Source organism: Bombina bombina, chromosome 11 (assembly GCF_027579735.1).
Source record: "Bombina bombina isolate aBomBom1 chromosome 11, aBomBom1.pri, whole genome shotgun sequence".
Taxonomy (NCBI): Eukaryota; Metazoa; Chordata; class Amphibia; order Anura; family Bombinatoridae; genus Bombina; species Bombina bombina.
The window spans coordinates 44500689-44525408 of record NC_069509.1 but is presented as its reverse complement, the minus strand read 5'-3'; the positions used below and the strand labels follow the sequence as shown (position 1 = coordinate 44525408).

At 38.8% G+C, this 24720-nt stretch overlaps 1 protein-coding gene across 1 annotated transcript in view; it reads left to right on the top strand.

The window, feature by feature from the left end:
- Positions 1 to 24720, top strand: part of LOC128641703 (uncharacterized) — a 103613-nt gene that overhangs the window by 60259 nt on the left and 18634 nt on the right. The window contains exons 5-8 of the mRNA XM_053694234.1: positions 2890 to 3090; positions 3767 to 3967; positions 20624 to 20680; positions 23266 to 23466. Of these exons, the coding sequence (XP_053550209.1) occupies positions 2890 to 3090; positions 3767 to 3967; positions 20624 to 20680; positions 23266 to 23466 (660 nt within the window). The remainder of the gene's footprint in view (positions 1 to 2889; positions 3091 to 3766; positions 3968 to 20623; positions 20681 to 23265; positions 23467 to 24720) is intronic.

Below are 24720 nucleotides of genomic sequence, written 5' to 3'. Positions count from 1 at the left end.
TGTAAAGAAACAGCTTTACATGTAAAACATTTTGTTTCATTGTATACTCAAAAAAGAGAAAAAGGATGGAATTTTAAGAAGTGAAAATTTTAGTTGAATTAATAATTGATAAAATTCCCAAATCAGATTAAAACTTTAATTTAAGAGAAATGAGTATAAGTATAATTATATCTTATATTAATTCTTGTAAACTTGCAAATTTATCTCCTCAGATAAATCTGGATCAAGAGACCAGAGACTCTCTTCTTTGGTGGTTGTCGCCGGATCATCTGTCCCAGGGGAGTTGTTTCCTCGTGGGTGATAGTGACAATGGATGCCAGCCTTCTGGGCTGGGGTGCAGTTTGGAATTCCCTGAAGGCTCAGGGTGTTTGGACTCAGGTGGAGTCTCTACTTCCAATCAATATTCTGGAACTGAGAGCAATATTCAATGTGCTTCAGGCGTGGCCTCAGTTGGCTTTGGCCAAATTCATCAGATTCCAGTCGGACAATATCATGACTGTGGTGTATATCAATCATCAGGGGGGAACAAGGAGCTCCTTAGCGATAATAGAAGTATCAAAGATAATCCCATGGGCGGAGGCCCACTCTTGCTATCTATCGGCAATCTACATCCCAGGAGTAGAGAACTGGGAAGCGGATTTTCTAAGTCGTCAGACTTTTCATCCGGGGGAGTGGGAGCTCCACCCGGAGGTGTTTGCCTCTCTGATTCTCCGATGAGGCAGACCGGAATTGGATCTGATGGCATCCGACAGAATGCCAAGCTTCCAAAATACGGATCCAGGTCGAGGGATCCTCAGGCCGAACTGATAGATGCCTTGGCAGTTCCTTGGTCGTTCAGCCTAGCTTGTGTGTTTCCACCGTTTTCTCTCCTTTCACGCGTGATTGCTCGGATCAAACAGGAGAGAGCTTCAGTAATCCTGATAGCGCCTGCGTGGCCACGCAGGACTTGGTATGCGGATCTAGTGGACATGTCCTCTCTGCCACCGTGGAAACTTCTTTTGAGACAGGACCTTCTCATTCAAGGTCCTTTCCAACATCCAAATCTTAAGTTCTCTGCAGCTGACTGCTTGGAGATTGAACGCTTAATTTTATCTAAGCGAGGATTCTCTGATTCGGTCATCGATGCTTTGATACAGGCTTGAAAGCCTGTCACTAGAAAAATCTATCATAAGATATGGCGTAAATATCTTTATTGGTGTGAATCCAAGGGTTACTCATGGAGTAAAGTTAGGATTCCCAGGATTCTCTCTTTTCTCCAAGAAGGGTTGGAGAAAGGGTTATCAGCTAATTCCTTAAAGGGACAAATTTCTGCTTTGTCGATTTTGCTTCACAAACGTTTGGCAGATGTGCCAGATGTTCAGTCTTTTTGTCAGGCTCTAACTAGAATTAAGCCTGTATTTAGACCATTTACTCCTCCTTGGAGTTTGAATTTAGTTCTTCGAGTTCTTCAAGGGGTTCCGTTTGAACCCATGCATTCCATAGATATTAAATTGTTATCTTGGAAAGTTCTATTTTTAGTTGCTATTTCTTCTGCTCGAAGAGTTTCTGAGCTTTCAGCGTTACAGTGTGATTTGCCTTATCTTATCTTTCATTCTGATAAGGTGGTTTTACGTACCAAACCTGGATTTCTTCCTAAGGTTGTTTCAAATAAGAATATTAATCAGGAAATTGTTGTTCCTTCCTTGTGTCCTAATCCTTCTTCTAAGAAGGATCGTCTGTTACATAACCTGGACGTGGTCCGTGCCTTGAAGTTTTACTTACAGGCAACTAAGGATTTCCTTCAATCATCTTCATTATTTATTGTTTATTCTGGAAAGCGTAGGGCTCAGAAAGCTACGGCTACCTCTCTTTCTTTTTGGCTGAGGAGTATCATCCGCCCTGCATATGAGACTGCTGGACAGCAGCCTCCTGAAAGAATTACTGCTTATTCTACTAGGGCTGTGGCTTCCACATGGGTTTTTAAAAACGATGCTTCTGTTGAACAGATTTGTAAGGCTGCGACTTGGTCGTCCCTTCATACTCTTTCCAAATTTTCCAAATTTGATACGTTTGCTTCTTCTGAGGCTGTTTTTGGGAGAAAAGTTCTTCAAGCAGTGGTGCCTTCCGTTTAGGTCTCTGTCTTGTCCCTCCCTTTCATCCGTGTCCTGTAGCTTTGGTATTGTATCCCACAAGTAAGGATGAAATCCGTGGGCTCGTCGTATCTTGTAGAAGAAAAGGGAATTTATGCTTACCTGATAAATTGATTTCTTCTACGATACAACGAGTCCACGGCCTTCCCTGTCATTTTAAGACAGATTATATTTTATTTTTACAACTTCAGTCACCTCTGCACCTTTTAGCTTTTCCTTTCTCTTCCTAAACCTTCGGTCAAATGACTGGGGATGGAGGGGAAGGGAGGAGTTATATATACAGCTCTGCTGTGGTGCTCTTTGCCACTTCCTGTTAGCAGGAGGATAATATCCCACAAGTAAGGATGAAATCCGTGGACTCGTCGTATCGTAGAAGAAATCAATTTATCAGGTAAGCATAAATTCCCTTTTTTTAACAAAGAATGCCAAGAGAACAAAGCAAATTTGATGATAATAGTAAATTGGAAAGTTTTTTTGAAATTGCATGCTCTATCTGACTGCCCCTTTAAGAATATTTAAATTGTTATTTTTTTTTTATATTCTGTTCAATTATTTCTATTTCATAGTTACAGTATGTTTTAGCGTTGCTTTGCATTTCAAGTCATTTGTTTTCTATAAGAGGTAATATATATTTCTCTTATGACAACTTATATTTAGCAGCAAATTATTTAAATTAATTGTTATCACCTGAAGTCATTAGAGATTATGCATTTTTGATAATAATTGATTTAACTTATTAACCATGATACCTATTTTGCAGATGTAACAGGAAGAGCTGTGACACCAAACAAAACAATAACCATACCAGGAGACATTGTCACACAAGAAAATATGGGAAGAATAGAAAGATGCCCCAGACCAGATAAGTCAGGAGAACCTTTATTAGCAAAAAGATCTCAGACCAGTGACACATTTGCATCAGGAGGAGACTGTACTGAGAAGAATATCAAACAACCTGCAGGTATAAATTATTACAGGAATGAGAATAGGAAAACAAAAAATGCTCACTAGGTTTAAAAGAAATGGTTCCCTAAGAAATGTTATGTTGAATATGTTGAAAATGGCATGCAGCCTCCATCTCCATTTACAACACACTCTACCCGTAATTTAGCCAATCAGTGCTGACTCGTAAACAACTCCACAGGAGTGCGCGCAATGTTTTTTATATGGCACACATGAACTAATGCTGTCTAGCTGTGAAAAACTGTCAAAATGCATTGAGATAAGAGGTGGCCTTTAAGGGCTTAGAAATTAGCATATGAGCCTACCTAGGCTTAGCTTTCAACAAAGAATTCCAAGAGAACAAAACAAATTTGATGATAATAGTAAATTGGAAAGTTTTTTTTGAAATTGCATGCTCTATCTAGACTGCCCCTTTAAGACTATTTAAATTGTTTTTTTTTTTTTTTTTTATATTCTGTTCAATTATTTCTATTTCATAGTTACAGTATGTTTTAGCGTTGCTTTGCATTTCGAGTCATTTGTTTTCTATAAGAGGTAATATCTATTTCTCTTACGACAACTTATATTTGGCAGCAAATTATTTAAATTAATTGTTATCACCTGAAGTCATTAGAGATTATGCATTTTTTATAATTAATTGATTTAACATATTAACCATGATACCAATTTTGCAGATGCAACAGGAAGAGATATGGCACCAAACAAAACATTAACCGTACCAGGAGACATTGTCACGCAAGAAAATATGGGAAGAATAGAAAAATGCCCCAGACCAGATAAGTCAGGAGAAACTTTATTAGCAAAAAGATCTCAGACCAGTGACACATTTGCATCAGGAGGAGATTGTTCTGAGGAGAATGTCAAACAACCTGCAGGTATAAATTATTACAGGAATGAGAATAGGAAAACAAAAAATGCTCACTAGGTTTAAAAGAAATGGTTGCTTAAGAAATGTTATGTTGAAAAGGGCCAGCAGCCTCCATCTCGATTTACGGCACACTTTACCTGTGCGATGTCTTCTTCCTGGGCCTTGAAGAATGAGGCTTCAGCTGAACAGATATATAAGGCTGCTACTTGGTCCTCATTATGTACTTTCACAACATTTTACAAATTTGATGTTTTGGGGGTTGATTTAATAAGCAGTCGATGCTGCTTTCTAAGCTCATAGTTTCCGGATCGCCAGAAAAAGAAGTAAAGAAGCAGCGGTTGTAAGACCGGTACTCCTTAACTTGTCGTCACCTTTTAAGTGGCGGACGGCAATCATCCCAATCAGATACGATCGGGATGATTGACACTCCCTGCTAGTGGCCGATTGTCCATGAATGTGCAGGGGGCGGCATTGCACAAGCATTTCACGGACTGCTTGTGCAATGTTAAATGCCGACAGCGTATGCTTTCGGCATTTAGCGATACCAGGCGAACATGATTCCCTACATTATTTTTTTTCTATGTATGAAAATATATAGGTACAGGTGTTCCTCCTTTTTTGTGCTTTGATTTATTGCGTTTCGCATATATTGCATTTTTTACAAAGGTTTGTGGCAACCCTGTGTCGACACATATAAATGCATAAATACACATATAAACACACACACATACATACTTTACATTGTAGCAAAGTGTCATTTCTTCAGTGTTGTCACATGAAAAGATATAAAACAATATTTACAAAAATGTGAGTGGTGTACTCACTTTTGTGGGATACAGGTTCAAATCCCAGCAGTGCCGACTCAGCCCTTCATCCTTCCGAGGTCGATAAAATGAGTACCATTAAATTGGGTAATAATAACTATTAGTCAGCTGCCGATTTGGTTAATTCCGAAAGCGAGCGCTAATAAAATGCTTTGAGTCCCACTGGGAGAAAGGCGCTATATAAATACTAGTTATTATTATTATAACAGTAGAAAAGAGAGAGATCTCCCCTATCCAGCAATGAAGTGTATCACCAATTAGTAAAAAAAGAGTGAACAGCATATGGTGCGACTGCCAATAGGCAAATATGGCTAAAGATACGTCAGTCAGCAAATACACTGCAATTATGCTAATATGCACAGTTTATTACCGGTATACAGATTACAACCTCAGAAATAAAGTGAGCTCACTGAACCTAATGAGTTAAATAAATACAATTGAAACAACAACAATAAAAAATAATGATAATAGCCCTAAATGTACATGCATAAGATGTTAATATGCCAGGTTAGTATCATATGGCTGAAGCAAAAGTCTGGTAATATAGTTGTTGTTATAGACAACTATCAGGTTAGGTCAGTTGCAACGTATGGCAAATAGTCCCATGTAAGTACAAGGTAAGTACGGGTGGGAGATTAGTGCTCTAGAGGGGTGGGTAATACACTGTTAGCACCTACTTACTGTTGTTTCAATTGTATTTATTTAATTAGGTAATGTAATGAGATTAAAAAAAAACTTACATTACCCGTTCAGGTTTACAAGTTCAGTAATCTAGGCACAGGTACTTTGAAAAGAACTCTTGTGACCGTGTTTGGACTTATAAAAACCCAGTCATGAAGGTGCAATCTCGTATAATGATCTCTTTGGTTAAAGGGACACTGAACCCAAATTTGTTCTTTCGTCATTCAGATAGAGCATGCAATTTTAAGCAACTTTCTAATTTACTCCTATTATAAATTTTTCTTCGTTCACTTGCTATCTTTATTTGAAAAAGAAGGCATCTAAGCTTCTTTTTTAGTTCAGCACTATGGACAGCACTTTTTTATTGGTAGATGAATTTATCCACCAATCAGCAAGAATAACCCAGGTTATTCACCAAAAATGGGCCGGCATCTAAACTTACATTCTTGCATTTCAAATAAAGATACCAAGAGAATGAAGAAAATTTGATAATGGGAGTAAATTAGAAAGTTGCTAAAAAATTGCATGCTCTGTCTGAATCACAAAAGAAAAAATTTGGGTTCAGTGTCCCTTTAAGTTACAGTGTTGCAAGGCAGAGGCTTCACAATTTATAGTTCAAAGAATGTTATTAAAGAGTGCACAGTTCATGCTGACAACCTAAAAGATGGATTCAGATGGGTTAGCATCTGAGGTTAGGTTAGGTTCAGGTGGAAATGGATTAAAATTGTTAATGGGACAGTCTACACCATACTTTTTTTGTTTTAAAAGATAGATAATCCTTTTATTACCCATTGACTAGTTTTGCATAACCAACATTTATATAAATACAATTTTTACCTCTGTGATTATCTTGTATCTAAGCCTCTGCAAAACTGCCATCTTATTTCAGTTCTTTTGACAGACTTGCATTTTAGCCAATCAGTGCTGACTCCTAGGAACTTCATGTGCATGAGCACAGTGTTATCTATATGACACACATGAACTAACACCCTCTAGTGGTGAAAAACTGTAAAAATGCCCTGAGAGAACAAGCGGCCTTCAAGGGCTTAAAAATTTGCATATGAACCTCCCAAGTTTAGCTTTCAACTAAGAATACCAAAAGAACAAAGCAAAATTCATAATAAAAGTAAATTGGAAAATTGTTTAAAATTACATTCTCTATCTCAGGGGTGGGCAATAGGTAGATTGCGGTCTACCGGTGGACCCTGAGTGAATTTTGAGGTTACCGCCGGGAAGATTTCAAAAGTCTGCATAATATCAGAAACACATCTAGATTCTATGAGGCCTATGGGGCCTAGTTATCAAGCCGTCAACCTCAAATACGCTGGAATTCCGCAGCGTATTTGTGGCGAGGCTGATTCGCCTTAGTTATCAAAGGCTCGAGACCGGCAAAAGTAGAATTTTGTGACGTAAACTTCGATCCGCCGGACTCAGTCCGACACAGATCGATTCTTACGTCACTCCAGATGTTCCGCACACAAGTGCGGCACAATCTCACTACTTTTGCTAGTTATCAAAAAACTAGCAGGTACGCTCGGCACTTTTACGGCCCAGCGTACCTGGTTTTCAAAGCGCCAGCCTGGAGGCGGCGGATCCCATAGGAATCAATGGGAGTCTGACCATAGCGAAAGTACAAGTTCGCTGCTGACAGACATCCCATTGATTCCTATGGGAGCTGTCTACACCTAACACCCTAACATGTACCCCGAGTCTAAACACCGCTAATCTGACCCCCCCTACACCGCCGCAACTACATAAAGTTATTACCCCCTAAACCGCCGCTCCCGGAGCCCACCGCAAGCTACTCTATACATATTAACCCCTAAACCGCCGCTCCCGGAGCCCACCGCAACTATAATAAATGTATTAACCCCTAAACCGCCGCTCCCTGAACCCGCCGCAACCTATATTAAATGTATTAACCCCTATCCTGCCCCCCCTACACCGTCGCCACCTATAATAAATTTATTAACCCCTAATCTGCCCCCCACTACGCCGCCGCCACTGTAATAAAATTATTAACCCCTAAACCTAAGTCTAACCCTAACGCCCCCCTAACTTAAATATTAATTAAATAAATCTAAATAAATTAACTCTTATTAACTAAATGAATCCTATTTAAAACTAAATACTTACCTTTAAAATAAACCCTAATATAGCTACAATATAAATAATAATTATATTCTAGCTATCTTAGGATTTATATTTATTTTACAGGTAACTTTCAATTTATTTTAACCATGTACAATAACTATTAAATAGTTATTAACTATTTAATAGCTTACCTAGCTAAAATAAAGAGAAATGTACCTGTGAAATAAATCCTAACCTAAGTTACAATTACACCTAACACTACACTATACTTTAATAAATTATTCCTATTTAAAAATAAATACTTACCTGTAAAATAAACCCTAAGATAGCTACAATATAATTAATAATTATATTATAGCTATCTTAGGATTTATATTTATTTTACAGGTAACTTTGTATTTATTTTAGCTAGTTAGAATAGTTATTAAATAGTTATTAACTATTTAATAACTACCTAGCTAAAAGAAATACAAAATTACCTGTAAAATAAATCCTAACCTAAGTTACAATTAAACCTAATACTACACTATCATTAAATTAACTAAATAAACTACCTACAAATAACTACAATTAAATACAATTACATAAACTAACTAAAGTACAAAAAATAAAAAAAGCTAAGTTACAAAAAATAAAAAATTAAGTTACAAACATGTTAAAAATATTACAACAATTTTAAGCTACTTACACCTAATCTAAGCCCCCTAATAAAATAACAACCCCCCCCAAAATAAAAAAAATCCCTACCCTATTCTAAATTAAATAAATTTCAAAGCTCTTTTACCTTACCAGCCCTTAAAAGGGCCATTTGTGGGGGCATGCCCCAAAAAGTTCAGCTCTTTTGCCTGTAAAAGAAAAATACAACCCCCCCCAACATTAAAACCCACCACCCACATACCCCTAATCTAACCCAAACCCCCCTTACAAAAACCTAACACTAATCCCCTGAAGATCATCCTCCCTTGAGTAGTCTTCACTCAGCCGAGCCACCGATGGAACTGAAGAGGACATCCGGAGCGGAAGAAGTTAATCCTCCAAGCGGCGCTGAAGAAATCTTCCATCCGATGAAGTCATCATCCAGGCGGCGCTGAAGAAGTCTTCGATCCGGCCGATGTCATCTTCAAAGAGGCGCTGAAGAGGTCTTCTATCCGGGCGAAGTCATCTTCCAAGCCGGGTCTTGAATCTTCCTTCCACCGACGCGGAACCACCTTCTTCACCGACGGACTACGACGAATGACGGCTCCTTTAAGGGACGTCATCCAAGATGGCGTCCCCTCAATTCCGATTGGCTGATAGGATTCTATCAGCCAATCGGAATTAAGGTAGGAAAAATATGATTGGCTGATGGAATCAGCCAATCAGATTGAGCTCGCATTCTATTGGCTGTTCCGATCAGCCAATAGAATGCGAGCTCAATCTGATTGGCTGATTGGATCAGCCAATCGGATTGAACTTGAATCTGATTGGCTGATTCCATCAGCCAATCAGATTTTCCTACCTTAATTCCGATTGGCTGATAGAATCCTATCAGCCAATCGGAATTGAGGGGACGCCATCTTGGATGACGTCCCTTAAAGGAGCCGTCATTCGTCGTAGTCCGTCGGTGAAGAAGGTGGTTCCGCGTCGGCGGGATGAAGATTCAAGACCCGGCTTGGAAGATGACTTCGCCCGGATAGAAGACCTCTTCAGCGCCTCTTTGAAGATGACATCGGCCGGATCGAAGACTTCTTCAGCGCCGCCTGGATGATGACTTCATCGGATGGAAGATTTCTTCAGCGCCGCTTGGAGGATTAACTTCTTCCGCTCCGGATGTCCTCTTCAGTTCCATCGGTGGCTCGGCTGAGTGAAGACGACTCAAGGTAGGATGATCTTCAGGGGATTAGTGTTAGGTTTTTGTAAGGGGGGTTTGGGTTACATTAGGGGTATGTGGGTGGTGGGTTTTAATGTTGGGGGGGGTTGTATTTTTCTTTTACAGGCAAAAGAGCTGAACTTTTTGGGGCATGCCCCCACAAATGGCCCTTTTAAGGGCTGGTAAGGTAAAAGAGCTTTGAAATTTATTTAATTTAGAATAGGGTAGGGATTTTTTTTATTTTGGGGGGGTTTGTTATTTTATTAGGGGGCTTAGATTAGGTGTAAGTAGCTTAAAATTGTTGTAATATTTTTAACATGTTTGTAACTTAATTTTTTATTTTTTGTAACTTAGCTTTTTTTATTTTTTGTACTTTAGTTAGTTTATGTAATTGTATTTAATTGTAGTTATTTGTAGGTAGTTTATTTAGTTAATTTAATGATAGTGTAGTATTAGGTTTAATTGTAACTTAGGTTAGGATTTATTTTACAGGTAATTTTGTATTTCTTTTAGCTAGGTAGTTATTAAATAGTTAATAACTATTTAATAACTATTCTAACTAGCTAAAATAAATACAAAGTTACCTGTAAAATAAATATAAATCCTAAGATAGCTATAATATAATTATTAATTATATTGTAGCTATCTTAGGGTTTATTTTACAGGTAAGTATTTATTTTTAAATAGGAATAATTTATTAAAGTATAGTGTAGTGTTAGGTGTAATTGTAACTTAGGTTAGGATTTATTTCACAGGTACATTTCTCTTTATTTTAGCTAGGTAAGCTATTAAATAGTTAATAACTATTTAATAGTTATTGTACATGGTTAAAATAAATTGAAAGTTACCTGTAAAATAAATATAAATCCTAAGATAGCTAGAATATAATTATTATTTATATTGTAGCTATATTAGGGTTTATTTTAAAGGTAAGTATTTAGTTTTAAATAGGATTCATTTAGTTAATAAGAGTTAATTTATTTAGATTTATTTAATTAATATTTAAGTTAGGGGGGCGTTAGGGTTAGGGTTAGACTTAGGTTTAGGGGTTAATAATTTTATTACAGTGGCGGCGACGTAGTGGGGGGCAGGATAGGGGTTAATAGGTTTAATATAGGTTGCAGCGGGTTCATGGAGCGGCGGTTTAGGGGTTAAACTATTTATTTAGTTGCGGAGAGGTGCGGGATCAGCAGGATAGGGGTTAATAATTTTATAATAGAGGGCGACGGTATAGGGGGGGCAGGATAGGGGTTACTAGGTATAATGTAGGTGGCAGCGGTGTCCGGGAGCGGCGGTTTAGGGGTTAATACATTTATAAGAGTTGCGGCAGGGTCTAGGAGCGGCGGTTTAGGGGTTAGTAACTTTATTTAGTTGCGGGGGGCTCCGGGGGCGCCGGTATAGGGGGTAGAACAGTGTAGTTAGTGTGAGTGCTTAGTGACAGGCTAGCAATAAAGCTGGGAAAAAGCCGAAGGGCAGCGAGATCGGATGAGTGATAACTGTCACAGTCCGCTGCTCATCGCCCCGCGGCTTTTTGACAGCTTTATTTGATAACTTAGGCATATTTTTTCAGGTCCGCGGCGGCGAAGGTAGGCGAGCTTAGGCGGACGTATTGGGCCGGCGAAGCCAGAAAAGTAGACGGCTTGATAACTACCCCCCTATCTATCAAGCTCCAAATGGAGCTTGACCCCCCCTGTGTTTCTGGCGATAAATAGGCCTCAATGTGAAGAGCCTCGCTACCGTAGATGTATGAGAATTTTTCTCTTATGCAAAATTTTGAAATCGGCTATGAGTCTATGACGGCGGTATGGGCACTGTACTTCAGCATGTGCGACGTGGCTGTAGCTGAACTCGCTGCCCTAGCTTTGGTTACTGCCTGTCCCAAGCTCTCCTACTTTTTTGTCTTGAGTGGTCAGTCCATAGTACAGACTCTTCATGCGCCAGGCTGAGATGCTGCTCGGTTTCCCTGGGTTTGGCAGTTCCAGGTCCTGCTCTGTCTGATATTCTGCTGCTATTCTCTAATTCTGTCCTCCGTTACTTGTCACCAGGCTCTGCTGGGTAAATGGTCTGGTGTTGTTTTTTTCCGCAGGGTCTGTTACCCCCCTCAGGTTCTTTTACTTACTCTGTACCAGGCTTTGATGCTGCTCTCTGATACTTTCTGTGACACACTAATAGCAGCTATACTTTGTGCTAGGTTCTGCAGCTTTCTGTCCCCAGAATTTGTTGTCACCAAATGGTGCAGGTCAGTGCTGTTGCTGCTATACCAGTCTCTGGTTGCTGTGTAGGCGGTACAGAGCCTGCTGCTGTCACTGTCCCAACTATTTACAGTAGTCTTCAGCTAGTAGCGGACGGATGGAGAGCAGCCAACAGGACCTGCCCCCTAATCAACCTGACATGGTGTCCAGCCAATACAATTACTTTGTAGAATGAGTCTGTCTTTGATTGGCTGAGAATAGTTTATTGTCATTGCTGTACCTGAGCTGTGGGGTTTCCATGTGTTCCAGGCTTGACTACTCTGTTAGCCCTAGACTCGAGCTATCTGGATTGTGAGACTACTTATTCATACGCAGGCACGGTACACAGATAAGGTTGCTTGATGGTCCCAGCGTGACGTAAAGAGAGAGCTCTCGTAGTAAGTAAAGAGCGTGGCTGTATTCATTATTAAAGAGCACGGCTGATTTTTAAAGCTGTATTATTTGTGGCAAAAATACAATTTTCAGCCAGCAGGTCCTATTTGAGGCCAAAATACAATTTTCAGCCAGCAGGTCCTATCTGTGGCAAAAATAAAATTTTCAGCCAGCAATTGGTGTTTTTTTTTAGTTAGGTGACCACGTCACTTGGAATAAAATTAGAGGTAGCCCTTGCCTTACAAAAGTCTGCCCACCCCTGCGTCTATCTGAATCATGAAAGTTTATTTTGGACTAGACTGTCCCTTTAACTATGAAAGTCACAATTAAGCAATCTCCTTAAAAAACATGATTTAATAACCCCAGCACTGTTAGTGACAATGAATGAGATTTACAATCAAATATTTAAAAAAAATGGTTGATGTTGTTTTTTTTAAATTACTTTTCCTTCAGATCACATTATCTGTTCAGAATATTACAAAGTCAACACACACACAGACACACACACATATATAAATATATATATACATATATGTAAATATATATATATACGCACCTAAACATATGTAAATGTGTGCTCTGATCACTGTATACCACCTCTCCGATAGGGATGAATGAAGGCTTAATGAATCATAGGATGATTGCTGTCCGCTGCTTCAGAGGTGGCGGATAAGTTAAGGAGTAGCGGTGTTAAGACCGCTGCTTCTTAACTTATGTTACCGGCGAGCCTGACGGTTTGCAAGGAAACTGCTGCATTTCCAGCATGTTAAATCGGCCCCCTTATCTGTAATCTGAATTACTGGCTTCATTTATAAACCTTTAATTCTAGTTTCTCAGGGAAGAAAGTTAAATTCAAAACCTTTGTCCTTTGGGAGTTATACAATAAAGTAAAATTAAAGAAAACTCCACAAATGTTTTTATATTTCTACATTAAGGAAATATCAGTTAAAGTGAAAGTAAACCCTAGCGTTGTACAAACGCTAGGATTTACTATTGAAACAAATTAAGGGGACTTTCATTCATTAAGTATAAGATCCTTCATGTAGAAAGCTCCTTTATTTGATTCAATCGGTCGCCGCTCTTAACTCCTACAGCAGAGCACGGCTAAAAAATTTTTTGGCTAAGAGGTGACGTTTTCACCTCTTAGCCAATAGCCGTGGGGTAAATCCGGCTCCCATGGGTGCCAAGCCGGATTTACCGCACGGCTATTGGCTAAGAGGTGAAAACGTCACCTCTTAGCCAAATTTTTTTTTTTAGCCGTGTGCTGCCGTAGCAGCTAAGAACAGCGACCGATTGAATCAAATAAAGGAGCTTTCTACATGAAGTATCTTAAGGCTGTGACACACTGCAAGCGGAGCGGCGCGCAGCGTGTGGATGCAGCTGTGCGCGCTCAGTGTGTCATGCCTTTTCATCTCTGAGCACTCTGCTGCGTCAGGTCACGTAGCTAAGCTCTCAGAGATGAAATAATTGAACTTCAGAAGCGATGCTTGCAGTGTGTCACAGCCTTTATACTTCATGAATGAAAGTGCCCTTTATTTGTTTCAATAGTAAATCCTAGCGTTTGTACAACGCTAAGATTTACTTTCACTTTAAGAAATGACAAATACTTAGTGCTCCAGAAGTCCATTATTGAGTTGTGGTGGAGCTTGAGACACTTAAAGGGACATGAAACCCAAACATTGTCTTTCATGATTTAGGTAGAACACACAATTTTAAACAACTTTCCAGTTTACTTCTATTATCACATTTGCGTCATTCTCCTGGTATCATTTGTTTAAGGAGCAGCAATGCACTACTGGTTTCTAACTGAACACATGGGTGAGCCAATGACAATCAGTATATATATGCAGCCACCAATCAGCAGCAGATAAACCTTTCAGCAAAGGATAACAAGAGAAGAAAGCAATTAAATTAAATATTAGAAGTAAATTGGAAAGTTGTGTAACCCCTTAATGACCACAGCACTTTTCCATTTTCTGTCCGTTTGGGACCAAGGCTATTTTTACATTTCTGCGGTGTTTGTGTTTAGCTGTAATTTTCCTCTTACTCATTTACTGTACCCACACATATTATATACCGTTTTTCTCGCCAATAAATGGACTTTCTAAATATACCATTATTTTCATCATATCTTATAATGTACTATAAAAACAATTATAAAATATGAGGAAAAAATGGAAAAAAAACACACTTTTTCTAACTATAACCCCCAAAATCTGTTACACATCTACAACCACCAAAAAACACCCATGCTAAATAGTTTCTAAATTTTGTCCTGAGTTTAGAAATACCCAATGTTTACACGTTCTTTGTTTTTTTTGCAAGTTATAGGGCCATAAATACAAATAGCACTTTGCTATTTCCAAACCATTTTTTTTTTTTCAAAATTAGCGCTAGTTACATTGGAACCCTGATATCTGTCAGGAATCTCTGAATAGCAATTGACATGTATATATTTTATTTTAGAAGACATCCCAAAGTATTGATCTAGACCCATTTTGATATATTTCATGCCACCATTTCACCGCCAAATGCGATCAAATAAAAAAAAATCGTTCACTTTTTCACAATTTTTTTTACAAACTTTAGGTTTCTCACTGAAATTATTTACAAACAACTTGTGCAATTATGGCACAAATGGTTGTAAATGCTTCTCTGGGATCCCCTTTGTTCAGAAATAGCAGACATATATGGCTTTGGCGTTGCTTCTTGGTAATTAAAAGGCAGCTAAATGCCACTGTGCACCATATGTGTATTATGCCCAAAGTGAAGGGGTTAATTAGGGAGCATGTAGGGAGCTTCTAGGGTTAATTTTAGCTTTAGTGTAGGGTAGTAGACAACCCCAAGTATTGATCTAGGCCCATCTTGGTATATTTCATGCCACCATTTCACCGCCAAATGCGATCAAATTAAAAAAACTGTAATTTTTTTCACAATTATGGCACAAATGGTTGTAAATGCTTCTCTGGGATCCCCTTTGTTCAGAAATAGCAGACATATATGGCTTTGGTGTTGCCTTTTGGTAATTAGAAGGCCGCTAAATGCTGCTGCGCATCACACGTGTATTATGCCCAGCAGTGCAGGGGTTAATTAGGTAGCTTGTAGGGAGCTTGCAGGGTTAATTTTATCTTTAGTGTAGAGATCAGCCTCCCACCTGACACATCACACCCCCTGATCCCTCCCAAACAGCTCTCTTCCCTCCCCCACCCCACAATTGTCCCCACCATCTTAAGTACTGGCAGAAAGTCTGCCAGTACTACAATAAAAGATATATATATATATATATATTTAAATTAAGTATATTTACATATGCTGATGTGTAGGATCCCCCCTTAGCCCGCAACCTCCCTGATCCCCCCCAAACAGCTCTCTAACCCTCCCCCTCTGCCTTATTAGGAGCCATCTTGGGTACTGGCAGCTGTCTGCCAGTACCCAGTTTAGAATAAAATACAATTATTATTTAATTTTTTTCTGTAGTGTAGCTTCCCCCCCAAAGACCAACCCCCACCCCCTCCCAGATCCCTTAGATCAGTTTTTATGCATTCCCGCCCCCTTTCTCCGACTTATTGACTAACATTTTTTTGTAGTGTAGCGGTTCCCACCCGCACCCTCTTCGTGTACGCGCCCGCCCGCCGCCCCCCATGCACGCGTGTGCGCGTCCATGCCCGCCCCCGATCCCGCCCCCCTCTTACTGATAGGAACCATCGATAGCCGCCCACCTGCCTCCCAGACCGGCTCCCACCCACCAACGATACCGGCCATAGATGTCCGGTGCAGAGAGGGCCACAGAGTGGGTCTCTCTGCACCGGAGGGGTAAGAAAGGTTATTGCAGGATGCCTCAATATCAAGGCATCACTGCAATAACCGGAAAGCAGCTGGAAGTGATCAGGATCGCTTCCACTGCTTTCCAAGACCGACGACGTACGCCATACGTCCTCAGGCATTAACTGTATTTTTTTTAAGGGCGTAAGGCGTCGGTCATTAAGGGGTTAAAATTGTATGCTCTGTCTAAATCATGAATGTTTAATTATGACTTTACGTTCCCTATAAGCACTTTTCAATAGAACTCACAACTTCATATTAACATACAGAAATGCTTACATTCTAACTTTTTTCATAAGCTTATGTAAAAGTGGGAAGCCCAGCCTGTGTGAGGGAGATGTGGGTAAAGCCAGGACTATTGCGGGATGGAGTTATAATTGTTCTGTGGGTGGGGTAGGGTAGACTGTGTGCAAAGAGGATGCAGGTTGTGGATGAAAATATACTTCATATTCATCCTGTATATACCAATATTGTCTTAGACCTTAGGTAAAACAGTAGCTTAAAATCTGGGCAGGATTGTTTTATATAATTGTGTATATGTATCTTTATTTGCAGTCTTATTATTATCATTTATTGATTTATTATTTATTTGTAAAGTTCCACCAAATTCCATAGCACTGCAACCTGAGTAGGGTGCACAGTGACACTTTGTTGTAGTAAAAATACAGTTACATCAATAAACTAAACTAAACATATTAATACAGCAGGAGGAGGCTACTCTGAAGAGCTTACAATCTACTACAACATATTTACTTTCTACAGGCCATTCTTAAATGTTTTATTTGTAAATACAATCTGAGACTTTTGAAGCTTTTTTAAAGTTAATATAAAAAGTCTGGTTTAGTTATCGTCATCATTTTATTAGAGCCAGCGATGCCTGTTACCATAACATAACTTATGTACTACATTAGAAGATGGTACTGGTAAAGTATATAATAGAAAAAAGAGATCATTGTCTTTAGGGAAGAGTAGAGAACACTATCAAATGCCCCACAGAAATAAAGTCTAATTTTTTTGTTTACACATTTTTTTTCTTTATACATATTGGCCTATATTACAAGTGGAGCGCAATAATATTAGCGCACAATTTAAATAAGTAGCTCTCCTATTCTTTCGGCCATTCTATGGGGCCCATTTATCAAGCTCTGAACGGAGCTTGTGGGCCCGTGTAGAAACACAATTTATGAAGCAGCGGTCTAAAGACCGCTGCTCCATAACCCTGTCCGCCTGCTCTGAGCAGGCTTACAGGAATCGCCGGAAATCAACCCGATCGAGTACCGCGATTGGCCACGAGTCTGCAGAGGGCGGCGTTGCACCAGCATCTCTTGTGAGCTGCTGGTGCAATGTTAAATGCAAGACCTTTGATAAATAGGCCCCTATGAGTTGATAGTAAAAAGTTTGAAAGCAAGCAAAACACTCAGGAGGGGTAACATCTTGGGGTGTGATAGTGCAGCCTCGCTAAATTCCCTTCCCATCAAACATCCATGGGGTGCACCACAAATCCCTCTTAAGTCTTTGGCTTGCACGCTAACCCGAAGGTAAGCTATGCTACTTGCACTAAAGCGACAGGTGCATTAACAAATAGTTTAAAAAGCATTGTTCTTCACTCAAAAGAAAGTTATTTTTATTTTGATATATATATATATATTGTAACAGGAACACTTTTAACCACAGTCTTCTAGGGCACAAATGCAGCACAGTACAGTCCACTGTAGTTTAAAAGGCTTTATTGTTCACAGCAATAACAAACAGGCAGTTCATTTTCAAAAGAGGGAAATCTTTCCTCTGCAGCAATGTTAAGTACTTTTTGTAAGTATCAGTACTTTTAAATGTGTCCCAGCACTTCACAGCATTCCAAAAGTGCTTTGTCAAAATAATGTCCTTTTACAGTTCACAGGAATAAAAGTCTTTAACACAGTGTAACAAACACACACCAGCTTCTGTAGCTGTGTAACTCTCTGACATAGGCCTAAGTGAGGCTGCTATTTAAACCCTCACAACTTCTAATTAGCCACACCTGTGATTAGCTGCTGGACAGCTTCACAGCTGTCTGGGATAATGGCCCACCCTCTCTCCAATTATTCCAAACCCCAGGGACCCAGAACACAGTTTATCAACTGCATAATCAAATACACACTCTCTCTCCCTGGGGTTTTAACTGAAAGGAGAAATAGCATGTACAATGATTGGTCTTAAATATCTTCCATTTATAACCAGACCTTGTTTTCTGTCACATATCCTCCCCCCAGCTCACACCCAGTGGGTTGAGCGACCATGGACATCAATGAATGTACCCGAGACAAACTATCAGCATTGCCCTGCAAAAGACCAGCCCTGTGCTCAACAGTAAAATTGAAGGGTTGCAAGCTAAGAAACCACCTAGTAACCCTTGAATTTGTTTCCTTATTCTGACTCATCCATGTGAGGGGAGCATGATCAGTTATTAATTTAAATTTTCTTCCCAATAGATAGTACCTAAGGGTCTCTAAAGCCCACTTAATGGCAAGGCATGTTTTCTCCACTATAGAATAATTATTTTCCTGTGAAATAAGTTTCCTGCTTAGGAAAAGGACAGGATGCTCTTCTCCCTGACACTCCTGCGAGAGAACTGCTCCTAAACCAACATCAGAGGCATCTGTCTGTACAATAAAATCTTTAGAGAAATTGGGGGTTACCAAAACTGGATGGGCACAAAGGGCATCTTTCAAATGCTTAAAAGCTTGTTCTGCTTCTGGGGACCATTTTATCATAATTGGGGCCCTTGCTTTTGTGAGATCTGTCAAGGGTACCGCAATTGTAGCGAAATTCGGGATAAACCTTCTATAATAACTAGTTATCCCAATAAAAGCTCTTACTTGTTTTTTAGTTAGAGGCTGCGGCCAGTTCTGTATAGCCTCTACTTTTGTTGTCTGAGGTTTAACTAATTCTCTACCAATAGTATAACCCAAGTACTTAGCTTCCTGTAAACCAACAGCACATTTTGCAGGATTGGCAGTTAACCCAGCGGACCGTATTGCATCAAGTACTGCTTGAACTTTTGGAAGATGGGATTCCCAATCTGTACTATAAATTATAACATCGTCATCGAAATATGCTGCCGCATAATGAACATGGGGTTTCAGAATTCTATCCATCATCCTCTGGAATGTTGTTGAGGCCCCATGTAAACCAAATGGCAACACTGTGTACTGAAATAAGCCCTCTGGGGTTGAAAAAGCTGTCTTTTCCTTTGCTTGACTACTGAGAGGCACCTGCCAATACCCTTTCGTTAAATCAATTGTAGTGAGATAACGTGCTTTTCCTAGCCTTTCTATCAACTCATCTACTCTGGGCATTGGATAGGTGTCAAATTTGGAAACACAATTAAGCTTACGATAGTCATTACAGAACCTTAATAAACTATCCGGCTTTGGAACAAGCACGATTGGACTGTTCCACTCACTTTGTGATTCCTCAATTACCCCAAGCTTTAACATTTTTTCTACCTACAGTTTAATAGCCTTTCTACAAGCCTCAGGGACCCTATAGGGTTTAAGGCAGACCTTCTTCCCTGGTTCTCTTATTATGTCATGCTAAATAACCCTCACAACTTCTAATTAGCCACAGCTGTGATTAGCTGCTGGACAGCTTCACAGCTGTCTGGGATAATGGCCCACGCTCTCTCCAATTATCCCAAACCCCAGGGACCCAGAACACAGTGTATCAACTGCATAATCAAATGCACACTCTCTCTCCCTGGGGTTTTAACTGAAAGGAGAAATAGCATGTACAATGCTTGGTCTTAAATATCTTCCATTTATAACCTGACCTTGCTTTCTGTCACAATATATATATATATATATATATATATATATATATATATATATACAGCAGGTATTGGCAGGTGCACTCTCACTAACACTTTAGTTCCAAATGCCAGGGTGCTAGAATATGGTGTAGAATATGGAAATCAGGAGACAGCAATCACTGGTCTTGAAAATACTGGATTTATTCAGTGACGTTTCGGGGAATACACCTTAGATACAAGGTACACCTTATTCGGGGAATACAGGGGTCTGATGAAGGGGTGTATTCCCCGAAACGTCACTGAATAAATCCAGTATTGTCAAGACCAGTGAGTGCTGTCTCCTGATTTCCATATATATATATATATATATATATATAGCCATCTAACTATTATATATATAGTTTTAAACCCTTCCCAGTATAAAGAGAAAAAGTTATTAGACTTGCATGAAATTAAAGAAACACCAAACAAAGAGTTGGCTATAATTCACATCTCAGATCAGAAGACAATAATGGTTTATCTAAAACTTTCATTGACAATTATTAAAAAGGTTATTTAACAATAAAACATTATAAAATTGTTCCGTTGGTTATAACTAGATAAGTTATAAATGTCTCAGTACAATGTGGCTAACAACGACCAGATATAAATCTGCTTCTACTGACATAAAAAGTAAAAGTCCCTTTAAAGTTGTATCCTAAAACGTAAGAATGTTTTCGAAATCACAAATATACAAAGTAGTTGTAATCCAACTTGCCCTCCTTTTCCAAAGCTACTCCCCAGCATTTTTTTCTAAAACACTGTTACAATAATAACAATGTATTCACGCTGTTGGTAACCGCTCTCTATGTTCCGACTCGATTAGGACATTTTTTCCCACTATAGTATCACCCCAAAAAGTTAGTTGAATATCATAGATTAGTACGCTCCCAATGATCAAAATATTGTGATTAACAGCTGTATCTGCTGCGTTACTTTACAGGTCAGTCAGATGAAGAGGCGCTGTCTGTCCTGAACAAGTCAGATGAAATAGATCCAGGTAAGGGGTCCAGTAGTAACATATATTAATCACCATAGGCTGTGCATCCTATTGTATTAGAGTGCACACTCAAAAGCACAAACACACACACATTTTTATATATATTTGTCCATTTGCAGGGCACGCGATAAATAACCAGTCATTACAAGTGGCTGGTTATTGCTACCGTCAGCTCAAGGTAGCAATAAGCGCTTATAAAATTATCCAGAGATCAGATCTCTGGTTAATTTTTTAATTACGCCCCAAATGCCCCCCAAATACAGCATAGTGTATTTTATTAAAACATAAAATTTTACCATTTTTACGGCTAGATTACGAGTTTTTGTCGGTAAGACTTGCGGTGCTAACAAGCCTTTTTTTCTCACTGCTCACTTAAGACAGCACTGGTATTACGAGTTTTCTGCAAGCCGGCGTTAGCCTCAGAAAAGTGAGCGGAGACCAAAATTTAGCTCCACATCTCACCTCAATACCAGCACTGCTTAAGTCAGCGGTGAGCTGGCTAAACATGCTCGTGCACGATTTCCCCATAGGAAACAATAGGGCTGAGATGGCTGAAAAAAAACCTAACACCTGCAAAAAAGCAGCGTTCAGCTCCTAACGCAGCCCCATTGATTCCTATGGGGAAAAAAAAATTATGTCTACACCTAACACCCTAACATGAACCCAAGTCTAAACACCCCTAATCTTACACTTATTAACCCCTAATCTGCCACCCCCAACATCGTCGCCACCTGCATTATACTATTAACCCCTAATCTGCCGCTCCAGACACCGCCGCCACCTACATTATACCTATGAACCCCTAATCTGCTGCCCCTAACATCACCGACACCTACATTATATTTATTAACCCCTAATCTTCCCCCCCCAACGTCGCCGCAACCTCCCTACAATTATTAACCCCTAATCTGCCGCCCCCAACGTCGCCGCCACTATAATAAAGTTATTAACCCCTAAATCTAAGTCTATCCCTAAACCTAACCCCCCTAACTTAAGTATAATTTAAATAAATCTAAATAAAATTACTATTATTAACTACATTATTCCTATTTAAAACTAAATACTTACCTATAAAATAAACCCTAATACAGCTACAATATTAACTAATAATTACATTGTAGATATTTTAGGATGTATTTTTATTTAACAGGCAACATTGTATTTATTTTAACTAGGTACAATAGTTATTAAATAGTTATTTAAGTGGTGGCGATGTCCGGTCGGCAGATTAGGGGTTAAAACATTTTATTATAGTGTTTGCGATGTGGGGGGGCCTCGGTTTAGGGGTTAATAGGTAGTTTATGGGTGTTAGTGTACTTTTTAGCACTTTAGTTAAGAGTTTTATGTTACGGCTTTAGCCCATAAAACTCTTAACTACTGACTTTTAAATGCGGTAGGAGTCTTGACAGGAGAGGGTGTACCGCTCACTTTTTCCAAGACTCGTAATAGCGGCGTTAAGAAAATCCCATTGAAAAGATAGGATACGCAATTTACTTAAGGGGATTTGCGGTATGCTCGAGTCACAGAAAAAAAGTGAGCGGTACACCTGTACTTGTCAGACTCGTAATACCAGCGGCCGTTATAAAGCAGCGTTGGGACCTCTCAACGCTGCTTTTTAAGGCTAACGCAAGACTCGTAATCTCGGTGATATTTTTTAATTAAATAACTTCAGTAGGCAGTATTTTGGGGGTAAAGTTGGTGGGAGTCGGCTGTTAGAATAGAAATGGCACTGAAAAGTGCCTTTACATTGCGGTGTATGGGAACTGTGTATAAATATATATGCTTATATACATATATATTTATACATGCTGCTAATTGCTGCCCTACTTACCCCCTTAGCTGTGCTTAGGTTCTTATGCCATTTTTGACATTTTGTCCTTAAAGGGACAGTCTACTCCAGATTGTATTGTTTAAAAAGATAGATAATCCCTTTATTACCTATTCCCCAGTTTTACATAACCAACAGTGATATATTAATACACTTTTTACAACTGTGATTACCTTGTATCTAAGCCTCTGCAGCCTGGCCCCCTATCTCAGTTCTTTTGACAAACTTAGAATTTAGCCAATCAGTGCTGACTCATAAATAACTCCACAGGAGTGAGCATAATGGTATCTATATGACACACATGAACTAGTGTTGTCTATTTGTGAAAAACTGTCAAAATGCACTGATATAAAAGGCGGCCTTAAAGGGCTTAGAAATTAGCATATGAGCCTACCTAGATTTAGCTTTCATCAAAGAATACCAAGAGAACAAAGTAAATTTGATGATAAAAGTAAATTGTTTAAAATTGCATGCCCTATCTGAATCATGTAAGTTTAATTTTGACCAGACTATCCCTTTAAGACTATTTAAATTGTGATGTTTTTTTATATATTCTGTTCAATTTCTATTTCATAGTTACAGTATGCTTTAGCGTTGCTTTGCATTTCAAGTCATTTGTAATATATATTTCTCTTATGACAACTTATATTTGGCAGCAAATTATTTAAATTAATTGTTATCACCTGAAGTCATTAGAGATTATGCATTTTTGATAATTAATTGATTTAACTTATTAACCATGGTACCTATTTTGCAGATGTAACAGGAAAAGCTGTGACACCAAACAAAACAATAGCCGTACCAGGAGACATTGTCACACAAGAAAATATGGGAAGAATAGAAAGATGCCCCAGACCAGATAAGTCAGGAGAACCTTTATTAGCAGAAAGATCTCAGACCAGTGACACATTTGCATCAGGAGGAGATTGTACTGAGAAGAATATCAAACAACCTACAGGTATAAATTATTACAGGAATGAAAATAGGAAAACAAAAAATGCTCACTAGGTTTAAAAGAAATGGTTCCCTAAGAAATGTTATGTTGAATATGTTGAATAGCGCCAGCAGCCTCCATCTCGATTTACGGCACACTCTCCCCGTGCGGTGTCTTCTTCCTGGGCCTTCAAGTATGAGGCTTCAATTGAACAGATATATAAGGCTGCTACGTTCACAATTTTTTACAAATTTGATGTTTTTGTCTCAGCTGAGGCATCTTTTGGGAGAAAGGTTCTTCAAGCGATGGTGCCTAGTTCTTAGTACTGCCTTCCCTACCTTTCCCTCCCTATTCATTTTGGGTCCTCTGCAGCTTGGATGTTCATTTCCCATAGGTAATTAATTAATTTGTGGACTCTCACTGTCATTAGAAAGAAAACATACATTTTTGAGAGTCAACAAACCTGCCCTGACATTTTTGTAGTGGCGGGAATTTTCTGGCACCTCGGTACCCCTTTTTATCCCTCTACTTTTCCTTATCTTCAGCTTGAACTACTCAGAGGGTAGGGGAAATGGGAGGGATATTGAATGCTTTGTTGGGTTGTCTTTGCCTCCTCCTTGTGGCCAGGTGAAATATTTCCCATAGGTAATGAATTAATTTGTGGACTGCCTAGAAAGAAAATAATTTATCAGGTAAACATAAATTATGTTTTATATATATATATATATATAAAAATATGTATAGGTACAGGCATAGCTCCTTCTTATTGTGCTTAACTTTATTGCGTTTCGCAGATATTGTTTTTTTTACAAAGGTTTGTGGCAACCCGGTGTCGACACATATCAACGCATAAATACACACACACACACACATATATATACATATATACCAACGAGCGCAAAAATCCAAACTTAGAATACAGCATGCCCCATGGAAGTCAAGCAAACACGATCGCATATTCTCATTTGCGCTAACCCAACATAAAAACTTGAATATTTTACATTCAAATGTTCTGCACATAACAAAATATGTTCTATTTATTTATTAATACATATTTATACATATATCTGATGTTTTTTTGGTGCAATATATATATATATATATATATATATATATATATATATATATATATATATATATGATTATCTATTTAGGAATACATAGAACATATTTTGCTATGTGCAGAACATTGGCATGTGAAATATTTACAGTAAATACATAATTATAACCTTTATGAATATTGAATAAATATGATTTTACATGTTTTCATCTACTTAA